The sequence below is a fragment of the Physella acuta genome, unplaced genomic scaffold (assembly GCF_028476545.2).
Source record: "Physella acuta isolate Inbredline_101_S28 unplaced genomic scaffold, ASM2847654v3 ptg001333l, whole genome shotgun sequence".
In the NCBI taxonomy this organism is placed as follows: Eukaryota; Metazoa; Mollusca; class Gastropoda; family Physidae; genus Physella; species Physella acuta.
Genome location: NW_026732848.1, coordinates 452,083 through 465,872, shown reverse-complemented (window position 1 = coordinate 465,872; position 13,790 = coordinate 452,083). Strand labels below are relative to the sequence as shown.

At 37.7% G+C, this 13,790-nt stretch overlaps 2 protein-coding genes across 3 annotated transcripts in view; both read right to left on the bottom strand.

The window, feature by feature from the left end:
• Positions 1-1,958: 1,958 nt before the first annotated feature.
• Positions 1,959-6,878, bottom strand: LOC131958554 (uncharacterized). 2 transcript variants are annotated; one of them, XM_059323640.1, is made up of 9 exons: positions 6,784-6,878; positions 6,422-6,475; positions 5,313-5,378; positions 5,042-5,125; positions 4,068-4,130; positions 3,639-3,674; positions 2,812-2,976; positions 2,309-2,380; positions 1,959-2,089 (listed from the first exon to the last, which is right to left on the bottom strand). In XM_059323640.1, exons 1-9 carry the CDS (start codon positions 6,868-6,870, stop codon positions 2,024-2,026), a joined length of 693 nt encoding a protein of 230 aa, XP_059179623.1. In that variant the 5' UTR covers positions 6,871-6,878; the 3' UTR covers positions 1,959-2,023. The 2 variants fall into 2 exon arrangements, with proteins under 2 accessions (XP_059179623.1, XP_059179624.1); XM_059323641.1 differs by lacking the exon at positions 3,639-3,674.
• A 2,802-nt stretch (positions 6,879-9,680) lies between these two features.
• Positions 9,681-13,790, bottom strand: part of LOC131958539 (phospholipid-transporting ATPase ABCA3) — a 35,383-nt gene continuing 31,273 nt past the window's right edge. The window contains exons 27-29 of the mRNA XM_059323625.1: positions 12,578-12,748; positions 11,658-11,862; positions 9,681-10,194 (exon numbers count right to left, since the gene is read on the bottom strand). Coding sequence (XP_059179608.1) covers positions 9,829-10,194; positions 11,658-11,862; positions 12,578-12,748 — 742 coding nt within the window. The 3' untranslated portion in view covers positions 9,681-9,828. The remainder of the gene's footprint in view (positions 10,195-11,657; positions 11,863-12,577; positions 12,749-13,790) is intronic.

The following is a 13,790-nucleotide window of genomic DNA, read 5'->3' as shown; positions in this document are numbered from 1 at the left end:
AGTCACACATTTAGCACCATGTAGCAGTCACACATTTAGCACCATGTAGCAGTCACACATTTAGCACCATGTAGCAGTCACACATTTAGCACCATGTAGCAGTCACACATTTAGCACCATGTAGCAGTCACACATTTAGCACCATGTAGCAGTCACACATTTAGCACCATGTAGTGTAACAGTCACACATTTAGCACTATGTAACAGTCACACATTTAGCACCATGTAGTGTAACAGTCACACATTTAGCACTATGTAGTGTAACAGTCACACATTTAGCACCATGTAGTGTAACAGTCACACATTTAGCACTATGTAGTGTAACAGTCACACATTTAGCACCATGTAGTGTAACAGTCACACATTTAGCACAATGTAACAGTCACACATTTAGCACCATGTAGCAGTCACACATTTAGCACCATGTAGCAGTCACACATTTAGCACTATGTAGTGTAACAGTCACACATTTAGCACTATGCAGCAGTCACACATTTAGCACCATGTAGCAGTCACACATTTAGCACCATGTAGCAGTCACACATTTAGCACCATGTAGTGTAACAGTCACACATTTAGCACTATGTAACAGTCACACATTTAGCACCATGTAGTGTAACAGTCACACATTTAGCACTATGTAGTGTAACAGTCACACATTTAGCACAATGTAGCAGTCACACATTTAGCACCATGTAGCAGTCACACATTTAGCACCATGTAGCAGTCACACATTTAGCACCATGTAGCAGTCACACATTTAGCACCATGTAGCAGTCACACATTTAGCACCATGTAGCAGTCACACATTTAGCACCATGTAGCAGTCACACATTTAGCACTATGTAGTGTAACAGTCACACATTTAGCACTATGTAGTGTAACAGTCACACATTTAGCACCATGTAGAAGTCACACATTTAGCAAGGTGTAACAGTCACACATTTAGCACCATGTAACAGTCACACATTTAGCACTATGTAGCAGTCACACATTTAGCACCATGTAACAGTCACACATTTAGCACTATGTAGTGTAACAGTCACACATTTAGCACTATGTAGCAGTCACACATTTAGCACCATGTAGCAGTCACACATTTAGCACCATGTAGTGTAACAGTCACACATTTAGCACCATGTAGCAGTCACACATTTAGCACTATGTAGTGTAACAGTCACACATTTAGCACCATGTAACAGTCACACATTTAGCACTATGTAGCAGTCACACATTTAGCACCATGTAGCTGTCGCACATTTAGCACCATGTAGTGTAACAGTCACACATTTAGCACCATGTAACAGTCACACATTTAGCACTATGTAGCAGTCACACATTTAGCACCATGTAACAGTCACACATTTAGCACCATGTAACAGTCACACATTTAGCACCATGTAGCAGTCACACATTTAGCACCATGTAGTCTAACAGTCACACATTTAGCACTATGTAGCAGTCACACATTTAGCACTATGTAGCAGTCACACATTTAGCACCATGTAGCAGTTACACATTTAGCACCATGTAGTGTAACAGTCACACATTTAGCACTATGTAGCAGTCACACATTTAGCACCATGTAGCAGTCACACATTCAGCACCATGTAGAAGTCACACATTTAGCACCATGTAGCAGTCACATTCAGCACCATGTAGCATTCACACATTTAGCACTACGTAGCAGCTAGCCCAATGTATTAAAAGTACTCTACATACAACTTGGTCAGCTTTGTAAGCCTATAACAAGTAGCAATGCTATAAAACTGTCCACAATCTCACTTCACAGAGAACACAGTAGAGGTAAACTCTACTTCATCTTCTTTATTCTAAGTATTCTCTGAAAGGGTGATTTATCTTTGTAGAATTTATAACCAATGTACAGACATGTTACTGGTAAACAACGTAAAAATAAATTCACTAACAGAGGTAACATAAAAAAGCAACCCAGTTTGAACCACTACACTTTTATTTCATAGTCAATTTGTAGAGTGAATTCTCCACACCTGTGAACGCGATGCTATTTTTGTTCCACAGGATCGGGAATTTCCTTCCCAGGACTCTGTACTGGGACTTCAAAGATGACCTTGACATTAGAGAAGAAAATTATGGGTCGGGTGTGGTTGGCTGGGGTTGTTCGTGGAAGTACTTAATTGTGTTTGTGTGTGTGTGTTTGTTAGTTTGTGGTGTGTGTGTGCGTGCGTGCGCGTGTCTACATCTAAATGTAAGCGTAAGGATACAAATGTGGGTGTATGCATTACAAAAAATGACGATGAAATAGGGGCGAACATGCATAATATTTTACCGGGATCTCTGCATCATAATCACCGCTTCCTCCGCCTACTGAAAAAGGTGGATCTACTGCGATCTCCGGAACCTTCAGGAAACAAGGTTTCAATTAGTAATTACACACTTCATTAAATAAATCGTAAAGTGATTTAAAATATCCAAATTATATAGATGGATAAATATGTTAATTTTCAATATCCAACCATGCAAGTGATACTAGTTGTCCATTCATATATCCATCTATGGATAAAGTCAACCGTTTATATGACTGTCTTTTTGGTCGTTCATCTACATGTCAATTTAATAACTCATCCATCCAAAGATTCATGTATTCATCCATCCATTTATCCATCCAACCATCCGTCCGTCTATCCATCCAAGTATCCATCAATTCGTCCATCCATCCATCCACCCATCCATAAGTCCGTCCGTCCAACCAACCAACCAACCACGTCCGCACCCATCCATCCATCCATTATCCAACCAACCAACCACGACCCACCCCCATTGTAGACTTACATAATCCTCATCGCTGCTTTCCCCTTTCGAACTTTCATTTGAATCATCCCCACTCTCGACGACCTCAAAAGGAACATCATTGCCGTCTCCTGTGGGGTTTTCTCCATTTACGTCACCACTTCCTTCTTCTACTACAAAAACCGGGTCACCTACCCCTACTGGTTCCTGCAAGAAGACAATTGATTTCCATTTATTACGATTTTGGAATTAATTTTAAAATCTATTACGCGTGATTGTATGTAAAATTTATCATAAAAAATAGCTTGAAAACTGCCTAGGCCATAATTATACGCCCTGAGCTAGAATGGGTATGTAGAAAATGGGTGGGGGGGGGGGGGGGGCTGCTGTCCGGAGTGCTTATCGTGTTTTATTCTGATACCGCCGTTAAAGAAACAGATAAACTCTACTTTACTTACACTATGAACGGCTAGAATGAACTCTCCTAGAAACAATGACTAAAGTTGGCCTGAATTTTTTTCTGAATAATTTAAGACTTAAGTAACTAACGATGGCATCAGTGTTTCTTCCAGACTTTTTTCTCCGGGGGGGGGGGGGCGGACACTGTTAAAAGTATATATTTTCTATATAAATTTCATTTCGTTCGGGGGGACGGTAGAATTTTTTCGAAGAAACTCTGGATGGCATCTGTTTTCTTTCAGGCATCATCTTTAGGTAGAGGTTAGGCATTACCCCTGTCATTCCGACCCTCCCCCTAAATCAACCAAGAGAAAAATGTCTGAAAGAAACCCAGGTTGGTATAAGTAAAGTAACGCTTTCCACAAAGTTCCATTTCGTCTACAACAGTTTACACGCGTAAAACAACTTACAGGCGCCTCGCCGCTAGATGGCTCTTCTGAGATGAGCTGAAATTAATTAGAATTTTAATTAATTTTTAATAATTAGCCTGCTCATCATTTTGTTAAATTTAATTAACAAAATCGCTTTATTATTTCTTTGTATGTCTACCTGTTCGGGGGCTTGTATAAAGTAGTAAAGTTTCATTTTGGAGCCTAATGGTCCACTGGGCAAGTGAAGTAGAGTTCACCTGTTTCTGAAACCTAAGCATAATATGGTCAGCACTATGCGCAGCCGACTTTACTTTCCCTAACGTGAGTCAGGTACCTGTCAGAGCTGGGTGGATTTGGAGACTTGCTACTGATTCCCCACCAATATTTTGTGCATTTTAAATTCCTACATATAAAATCTACTCGTCATTATTTTTTGTTGTTGTAATTTTCAGTAAGTATAAGCCTTACAGCTGGATCCTCTCTAGCAACATCGTCTCCACTCCCTACTGGATCGCTTATTACCTGTGGTACCTGTAAAAAATCGTGATTCGTTTTTAAAGGTGAATTTATAATAACTTTAATTGAAATTTAATTACAGTAAGTTACCAGTTAGCTGAAATTATTTGTTCACTAATTGCAAAAGAAAATGAGTAAGTATAAGTATGAAGGGAAGACATGTTTTGACATGGCGTTTTGTGGTGTTTGATTGTCTCAAGTTTTACCCAAGTAAGCCAATTCTTCCACAAGTCTCGAGTTCGAATACGGGTTCAAGTCAGTAGACCGTCCCTGAGTCCACCAAGCACTAATGGTTACCTAGCTCACGTTAGGTCACAGAAACAAGTGAATTCTACTTCACTTGCCCCATAGACTGTCAGGTTTGAAATGGAACGTTACTACTTTTTATTAAAATTAAGCCAATTCTTACATAAAAGAGAATTGATGCTGAACTATCCTAACAAACAAAATGTACAACTTTCGCGTGATTTTGATTTTTTTCAGAAAAAGGATAAGATTGACTATGTATTTGTCCAGATTTGGAGAAAAAAAAGTCGTTTTTTTTTTTAAGAAAATGTGTAAGATGAAATTTTAATTGGTCCAGATTTGGAGAAAACCCCGGTATTTTTTCAGAACAAATCTATGATAAAATTAGAATTGGTCAAGATTTGGCGAAGATGTCTTTTTTTTAGAAAAAGTAGTATAAGATGAATTAGAAATTACCCAGATTTGGGGAAAATGTTTTTCCCCTCAGAAAATGTGTAATAGAAAATTTAAATGTGTCCAGATTTGGAGAAAATATAGGTGTTTTTTTTTAAAGAAAATGTGTTGCTGAAATTAAAATTTGTAAATTTTGGAGATAATTTTTTCCCCCAGAAAATGTGTAAGAGAAAATGTGAATATGACCAGTTTTAGCAAAAATGTATAAAGTTTGAATTTGGGCCTACAAAATTTTCACTGCTCGTTTCCCCGCCCTTAATTACAGCAGGAGCCTCGACAATGTCGTCTTCAAGTGGATCACTGACGATCAGCTGAAATGTCAAGGTTAGAGTTATTCCGCCTGTTTGTCTTTGGTGGTAAAATAAGAACAAAAGCAATTACTAAAGCTAAATTAAACATTCCGAATTTTTTCAATTTCATTCGTCGATTTCTATATTTATCTGTCCATTTATCAGACCATCCACCCATCCTCTTGTAAACTAAAGATAATTTTATTACTGGTTTGTCCTTATCACCACTCTCATGTCCAAATGCGTTAGAAGGGTCTCCCAGAACTTGTGGCGCCTTGAAAAAAAGTTTTAAATTAAATGCTCGTTAAGAGTGATAATAAAACTGTATATGCTATTTTACCATGATAGTTTACATTTTTAACATTGGAGGCCGATTTACAAGTATACTAAAATTTAAATTCCGATATTTTAATACCACTATTTTCATTAGCTATCTGTCTCTCTCTATCTATGTGCATATTATATAGGTCTATATGTGTGTTTATGTTAGTGTATTTGTGAGGGTGTTTTAAAAATGGGTTAATTTTTGTCTATCGTTTTCACATCTTATAGAAATAGTGATGGTTATTTTCAATGACATTTTAAAAAATTATCCCAAATATAACTCAAACTACGGAAAGTTATTCATCAAACTAAATATTTTATTCGAGTTCCACATATGGTGAAGAAAAATGATTTTCGCTGTGTCTAAAGTGTGTGTATTAAAATAAAAGCCCAGTTAGTAAGCCTACCATTTATTATATAGACAGTGATGTACTTGAAATAGGCTTTTATGATACAGAAAAAATTAACAACTCTAAAAATTTGGCCTTTTTTTTTCACGTTTTCCCCCTTACTAAAAATAAACCTATTTACTCCTATGTTGTCCATCTAAATTTAAAAAAAAAACTTTCACAAAAGCCAAATACAAGTAAAAATATTTGGGTATCAATGTTTTAAATTATGTAGGCTATTATCAATTGTATTTATTTTCAATTGTTGTGTTCAATATTTTCGATAGCTTTTATTACACGTATATGTTTTGATTTGTCAAATAACAAAGTAAAGAGATTTGATACATATTGTAGTCTATATTTGTCTAACAATTTATAGAAATAATGTTAGGTAACCTATTTTTTTTTACAGATCTTGACAACAAAACTGAGAAATATTGACATCACTATTTACCAACATTGACCTATTATATAATTAAGTTGGGTGCTGGAGTGTAAATTGCCTACACACACTCATATATATATATATATATATATATATATATATATATATATATATATATATATATATATATATATATATATGCAATGCTTCAAATATTACTTGATTGTCCACTCCACTCTCGTCAGAAGATGCTTGTGACTCTTCGTCAATCAACTGCGGGTGCACATAGTGTAAAAAGAGAAATTATTCAAGAAAAAAAAACAAAAGCAATCGAGATCCGTGTAAAAAAAATCCAGAGTACTCAGATTTCGGTTCTTCCTTTTCGTAAAACACGCCCTGAGTAGAGAATATCCTTAATGTCGAAATTCCTAGCGTCAAATATCCCTAATGGCAGTATCCCTGATGTTTTCACGATTGCATATCCTTTTACTTATTGTCGATTTTTCATTGTATCAAAATCCAAGAAAAATAAAGGTATATAATATATATACTTATATATATAATTGATATAGGCTACCTACCTCGGGTGCAGGAAAAGCATCAGGATTATAACTGGTGCTGCTTATTATGAAGCAAAAAGCTAGGGTTGCAATGCAAGACCTCATCATTTTGTTTCTTTACCAAAATTACGCAAGTACAGTATAGCTATCAGAATAAAGCTTGGGTGACCGTTCTATGGTCGAGCAAAAATGTTTCTCCAGTTATACAGCTGCAAATGTGATCGATTAGTTTCGTTCCTCTCAGCCGTGTACATTGTTAATCGTAATACATTATTCTAATCGCCATATTAAAGTGATTTTCGGATTTGTGCATTGCCGTGTACAACGATTATAAACGGTTGAAATTACTCTCCCCAGAAGAAATCGCAAGCTTTCAACAGCTAAGTAGTCCGCCTACTTTGAACTGGTGCTTAAACTAAACCGTGTTTTCCTGGGGGTTGGTGAGGTGTGAAGAACACATGGTTATTTTTTTCAAGCCATTATAAATGTTCTGTGGGAAAGGAAACAATGGTAATGTTTAAGGGATTAGTTACGTAGCCTATTGCAAGAGTGGGGGTGGGGGGGGGGGGGGGGGGCTATAGTAATTACACATTGCTTAAATTTCCAGATGGCTAAGATATTTTTCTTTTAAATAAAATCCACTTGCGTCATTGAATTATGGAAAAGGGGGGGGGGGTTAAAATATATAAATAAAAACACGATATAAATTTTGATAACAGAAATAAATAAACAAATAAAACTAGTTAGTCCTTTAGAAGAAAAAAAAACGAGAAAGCATCAACACTTAGGTGTCACTCAAGCTTAGATCCCTGCCAATAGATTTTACAGGTGATGTCGCTGCTTATTGATTGGGGGGGGGGGGGGGGGGGGAAATCATCCACAAATGATGTTACGCTAATTTGAAGATTTTTACCTCCCCCTTCCTAGCGTCACAAAAAGCAAGACGAGACAACTCAGCAAACAACCCACTAAAAATGGAGATTTAAAAAAAAATTAAAATCTATTTCTTTCTCAAAAATGACTGATATGGTCATCTGAAACCAGAGCATTGAGAAGTACTTGACTCCATTCCCCCAGCTTATATGGGTACCTCTTTAAGACACCAAGCTCTGATAAGTTCCTCTATAATCCAAGTACTGATGGGTACCTGACTCAAGCCCACCCAGCTTAGATGGTTACCTGTCTCAAGCTTACCCAGCTTTGATGGGTACCTGACTACTATTGTAGAAGTGCAGGATTCTACAATACTTATATTTGACTGAATAGTGCTGACTACAATACTCCCAGAGTTGTAGAGCTCAAAATCTGCCATATGGAAATAAAATATAGGATGAACTATCATAATTAAACAATACAGAAAAGGACCAACTATAAATAAGAAACAACTGCTCAGGATTTTTATTTATTTTAGAATTAAAGTTAAACATATAATTTGAATTTACAACAAAAAAAAAATTGTTCAAAACAAAACAAAGTCTGGCTGGCTTTACGCCAATGAGTAGGACGGATTACCCCCTCAATCAGCAGTACAAAAAATATTAACTGCAGAAAGTTTAGGACGTGCGTATTTTAGAAAAACGTTTACGCTGGGGTTGTTTAACATATGCAGTTAATATATGCATATAATTGAGAGAGATTAGAAGTATTAAAAAAATGTATGTGTGCAACCAACAAACTGTAAAATCATAAACGCATTTGTACATTGATTGGAAGCTTATAGAACGTAGATATATTCAACTGATACTACATTGTGACATTTATATACACACATACATATATGTACATATACACACATATACATATATATATAAATTAAAATATCTAGGCCTATATACATACATATTTATGCCACTATATGTAGGTTAGGTGTGACCAACAAACTTTAATTCTAGTTTTAAAAATATTGAAAGTGAGTTACTCAATGTAGGCCAGGTACTACAACATGCTATCAATGGTGTCAAATTTTACTCCTTAAAATAAACTACTATAAATTATTGTTACACTTACATAAAGCTAAAATTTAAAATATAACTTAATATTGGGAAAAAAAGATAGAATCTAACTGTTCCATTAATACAATCTTAAAAACTAAGGTTATTTTAATACTTTTAGTTTAAAAAGCTGACATTAGCACAAGGAAAAAAAAAACTATAAGTTCTTTACTGAGTATATTACATAACAGAAACTATAGAAAACATATTCAAAGTTGAAAGGGATTTAATTTTATAAACAGGTTAAATAAAACACTACAAGCTTACAAAAAATAGCTTTAGCTTCAGATATGAGCTTTTAGGTCTGTTGCCAGGCAGTATTGTAAATAAAAATAGAAGTCTGTCTTCAAACTTTACTTCTTGTTGCCTCTGTGTCCAAGCTCTGTCCTCAAACTTCACTTTCTGTGTCAAAGGTCTGTCCTCAAACTTCACCTTCTAAGGTCTGTCCTCAAACTTCACGTTCCAAGGTCTGTCCTCAAACTTCACTTTCTAAGGTCTGTCCTCAAACTTCACTTTCCAAGGTCTGTCCTCAAACTTCGCTTTCTAAGGTCTGTCCTCAAACTTCACTTTCTGTGTCAAAGGTCTGTCCTCAAACTTCACTTTCTGTGCCCAAGGTCTGTCCTCAAACTTCACTTTCCAAGGTCTGTCCTCAAACTTCACTTTCTAAGGTCTGTCCTCAAACTTCACTTTCTGTGCCCAAGGTCTGTCCTCAAACTTCACTTTCCAAGGTCTGTCCTCAAACTTCACTTTCTAAGGTCTGTCCTCAAACTTCACTTTCTGTGTCAAAGGTCTGTCCTCAAACTTCACTTTCCAAGGTCTGTCCTCAAATATCACTTTCTGTGCCCAAGGTCTGTCCTCAAACTTCACTTTCTGTGCTGAAGGTCTGTCCTCAAACTTCACTTTCTGTGTCAAAGGTCTGTCCTCAAACTTCACTTTCTGTGCCCAAGGTCTGTCCTCAAACTTCACTTTCCAAGGTCTGTCCTCAAACTTCACTTTCTAAGGTCTGTCCTCAAACTTCACTTTCTGTGTCAAAGGTCTGTCCTCAAACTTCACTCTCTGTGTCAAAGGTCTGTCCTCAAACTTCACTTTCTGTGCCATCTGTATCAGCCACTGATCTTGTAGCCAGGATGTCCAGACTTGGTGACTCCCAAATTACAGAAGTTCTGGGCCGGGCCACTGAGCAGGTCGATGCCCTACGCAGCATTCCTGTACTGGACAGCTGAAACAGCAGCTTGCCCCCAATGTTGACTTGTTTCTGTTCATTGGGGGACTGTAGGGCGGCGAAGGCCAGAAACACTTGCTCTAATGTTGTTGGCTGGATGGAGTAGTGGGTGACGCTGAGGGTTGTCTTGGCGTTGTCCAGCACGGAGATCAGGTCTGGGAGCTTCATCTTTATGTTGGCCACCTCAAACAGGACACAGCCCAGGTGGTCATCTGTCACCTGTACACGAAGATAAAACTTGGGCTTTGTGGGTGTCTGTGGGGAGGGGGAACAGGGCATTACCCCCCCCCCCCACACCCAGTAGGATATTACTTGGGCTTTGTGGGTGTCTGTGGGGAGGGGGAACAGGGCATTACCCCCCCCCCCCCACACCCAGTAGGATATTACTTGGGCTTTGTGGGTGTCTGTGGGGAGGGGGAACAGGGCATTACCCCCCCCCCCACCCAGTAGGACATTACCCCCACCCCCCACCCAGTAGGACATTACCCCCACCCCCTCCCGGACAGGGTTAGGGCTAGGTTTAGGTTACGGGCTATAGCTATGGCTAGGGTAAGGGTTAATGTCAGTGTTAGGGTTATGCTTAAACCAATGTCTAGCATTGGTTTTGGTTTTGTGTTAAGTTTTAGGCTGAGGTGGATGCTTAGGTTTTGGTCTTTTTCTGGGGGTAAGGATTAAGGTAATATATAGGTGTAGAATTCTAGTTAGAGTTAGGATTCTAACTTGGAGGGGGGGGGGGGGGTAATTGACAGGGGGTAAATACGGGGTAAATGTCCGGGAGGGGGGGGGGGTAATGTCCAGTAGCCGTGGGAAGGACAGCACATGTAAAAATCAAATGATTAGAGACATACTTCAAGGTCCCACTCAAAGCTGTCAACATTTTTTTCAATTACAAACACCCCCATGTCTAAGATTCCGTACCCTAAGTGAAGGGCTTGACTGTATAGTGGAACCAAAAGTAAATTAAGAATCCTTTGTTTTTGGCCAGATATTTTGTTTTTTGCCATTGTGAGAAAATTGAACCAACTTAATCTGTTTGCTTTAGCAACAGGTGTCAAGAGGCAGTAAAATTAAAATTGTTTTGGCGAGTTAAAATAATAATAATCTAGATGTACGTACAGATTCAAAATCAATCACCATCTTGGAGAGGTTCTTTATAAATTACAGAGTCCTCTAGAAATTATTGTCTTTGGGGGAGTGATTTTTAATTTACAATGTCTTTGCAATACACCCAGCTTTTCTATTTTCTCTGTTAGAGTAGTTCACATGAAATTTAAGCTACTCAGGCCTATAATGTTCAGAGAAATGAATGAGTGGTTTATTTCATGAGAAAAAAATAAATTTTAGGCCAACATCACATCCAACTTGTTGAAAATTTATTTAACTTTCACACCCAGCAATAAAGTTGTGTTGCTTCACACAATACATTAAACTACAGGTAAAACCTGTATTCTCACCTGTTAGGTGACCAAGTGCAAAAGACGACCTCCTTAACTTTTCCAGTTAAATTGTAAAGTTTAAGTGTACAGTTTAAGATATAGGCCTATAGAACTGTAAATATGTCACCCTGCCTACAAGACAACCCCCAACTAGAGATTTTCCTTGATTAAGTCATCCTATATGCTGGGAAATAAGGCAATTAATCCTTCTACTACTATAGCAAACTAAAACAAAAACTCTCCCACCTTGGCATCAGGAAATAAATTGAGTATGTACTCTATCAACGGACTACTGGGGACAGGGCTGCCATTGTTTTGTATTTTCTGGTGAATGATAAGGGTAAATCCCAGTCTGTATTTAGATTTCAAATGCCTGGGGCTCCCCAAACAGACAAAGTTGCCATTGAACATCATGGCAGTGCGGGTACTCAATGCTTCACATTCTTCCAAACTGAAAAAAAGTTATCAAACTGTAAATGTCATGGGAAATATTTTTATAAAAGTGGTAAATAATATTTTCTGCTGCAGGACTCTTCTTCTTCTTCGTTCTTAATTATAAGTGTTGGAAGGGATCGAGCCTTATCTGCCAGAGGGTTCAAACTCAAGACTTTTTCGAATTTATCAACCATGAGCTTTAGCCAACTCAACCACGCCTCCATCACAATGAAGGATAAGTGTCAACTGGTTATGCACCATTGAGACTCCAATTTCAGCCTGCTTATCTTTTTGGATTTGCTTCCATAGCCTTTGTCCAATCAAGAACAAACTACAAGGCAGCAGTTGTTTGATTTGGAGTTGTCTCTCCTACAAAAGTGGCTGCCTCAGCTAACCAGGGTTCAGACTCGAGACTTTTCGGATTAGCAACCATGAGCTTTACCGACTCGACCACGCCGACCCCAGGACTTAACTAGGAGTCATGCTAATCAGAAACTTAAAAAAATATTCCAGATTCAGATACATGTGATTTATAAATTAAAAAACAACATTTTATGTATATAGATAGGCCTACAGTGAACAGTAATTGATAATGACAGGGAAACTAATTTGTAAAATTTCTTATTAAATGCAAGTATTGATAATTCAATTGAGGTTGGTTTTTTTTTAACACCAGGGAGCAATATTAAAAAAAAACTGAATAAATAAGAAATGAAACAAATAGTTCTTACTTGTTAGTCACCAGTATGACAGTATGATTTAAATTTCTAAATTTGGTCAGGACGCTCCATAGCCTAATTCTAGTGTTGAGGTCTATGCCACACAGTGGTTCATCCAACAGTATCAGGACTGGGTCACCAATCAGAGCTATGCCGATGTTTAGCCTCTGTCTCAGTCCTTGGCTGGTTAAGTAAAACAAGTTGATGCAATTTACAGGTTCAAGTGTACATTGGATATAGTGTATACATTAAAGTTCATGTGGGTGTGGAAGGGGTGGGTGGGGGGTGTATGTGTGATTACAAAGAGCAATACAATTTTAAAAATTACTCATCTAAGTAATATTAAATATAGTTTTGATTGTTCCTCAAATTCATATTTTGCTTCAAATTTTTCATAAAAGTGGATTAAACCTAATTATAATAGGCTTTATATGAATACATTTATATTAAATGTGTTGAATTCTATAAAATTTGGTTACCAGCAGCTAAATTTAAGACAAAGGGTATGTTGAATGGGGTCAGGGTGCTACTTGATTCAAGAGTTAAACAACACCAGGATACAACTCTGGAACCCTCTCAGTCCAGTGACTTGAACTGCCCTGGCTGCCTTATAACCTGTATGGTGCTTACATTCATTTTAAAGAGCACCCTGCACAAGAGATTTGGTGGGCCGCTACTTTCAATGACCAAACCAATCCAGGGTCTGCAACCGTGCAGTAGCCCAACCAGGGGTTCCCAATAACCATATCAAATGAGGCAGATGGAATGGGAAATACTGTCCAATTTTCTCCCTACCAAGGAGTTCAAGCTATATATAACAGGTTAGGGGCTTAGCAGTTTTTGTTGTAATGACATGACAACCAACAGTAATTAAGATGTCCAAGTAATAACAGAGGGAGGACACATGAATGATGTGCAAAAATTTGTTTACCTTGGCAGCAAGATCAGCCAATCAGGAGACACAGAGATGGACATCCATGCAAGAATTAAGAAAACCTTGTATGTCTTTAACATGGTGCGTTCTGAACAGACAACCGCTCTCAACTTTACCACAACAAAAATTAAGTTATTAACCTCAAATGTGAAGGCAGTCTTGTTGAATGGATCTGAAGTATTGAGTCTTCAAGACCAGCACAAACAGAATAGAGACCTTTATAACAACTGTTTTCCACAGATCCTGGGATTGTGGAGGCTGGACAAATTACCTAACACAAAGCTATGGAAA

Excerpts from the sequence above, each read along its gene's own strand:
- LOC131958554 (XM_059323640.1), bottom strand. The coding sequence starts at position 6,870 with ATGATGAGGTCTTGCATTGCAACCCTAGCTTTTTGCTTCATAATAAGC. Across the intron at positions 6,476-6,783 it reads ATGCTTTTCCTGCACCCGAG|TTGATTGACGAAGAGTCACA; the intron begins GTAGGTAGCCTA and ends GTGCACCCGCAG. Across the intron at positions 3,675-4,067 it reads TTGCTAGAGAGGATCCAGCT|CTCATCTCAGAAGAGCCATC; the intron begins GTAAGGCTTATA and ends AATTAATTTCAG.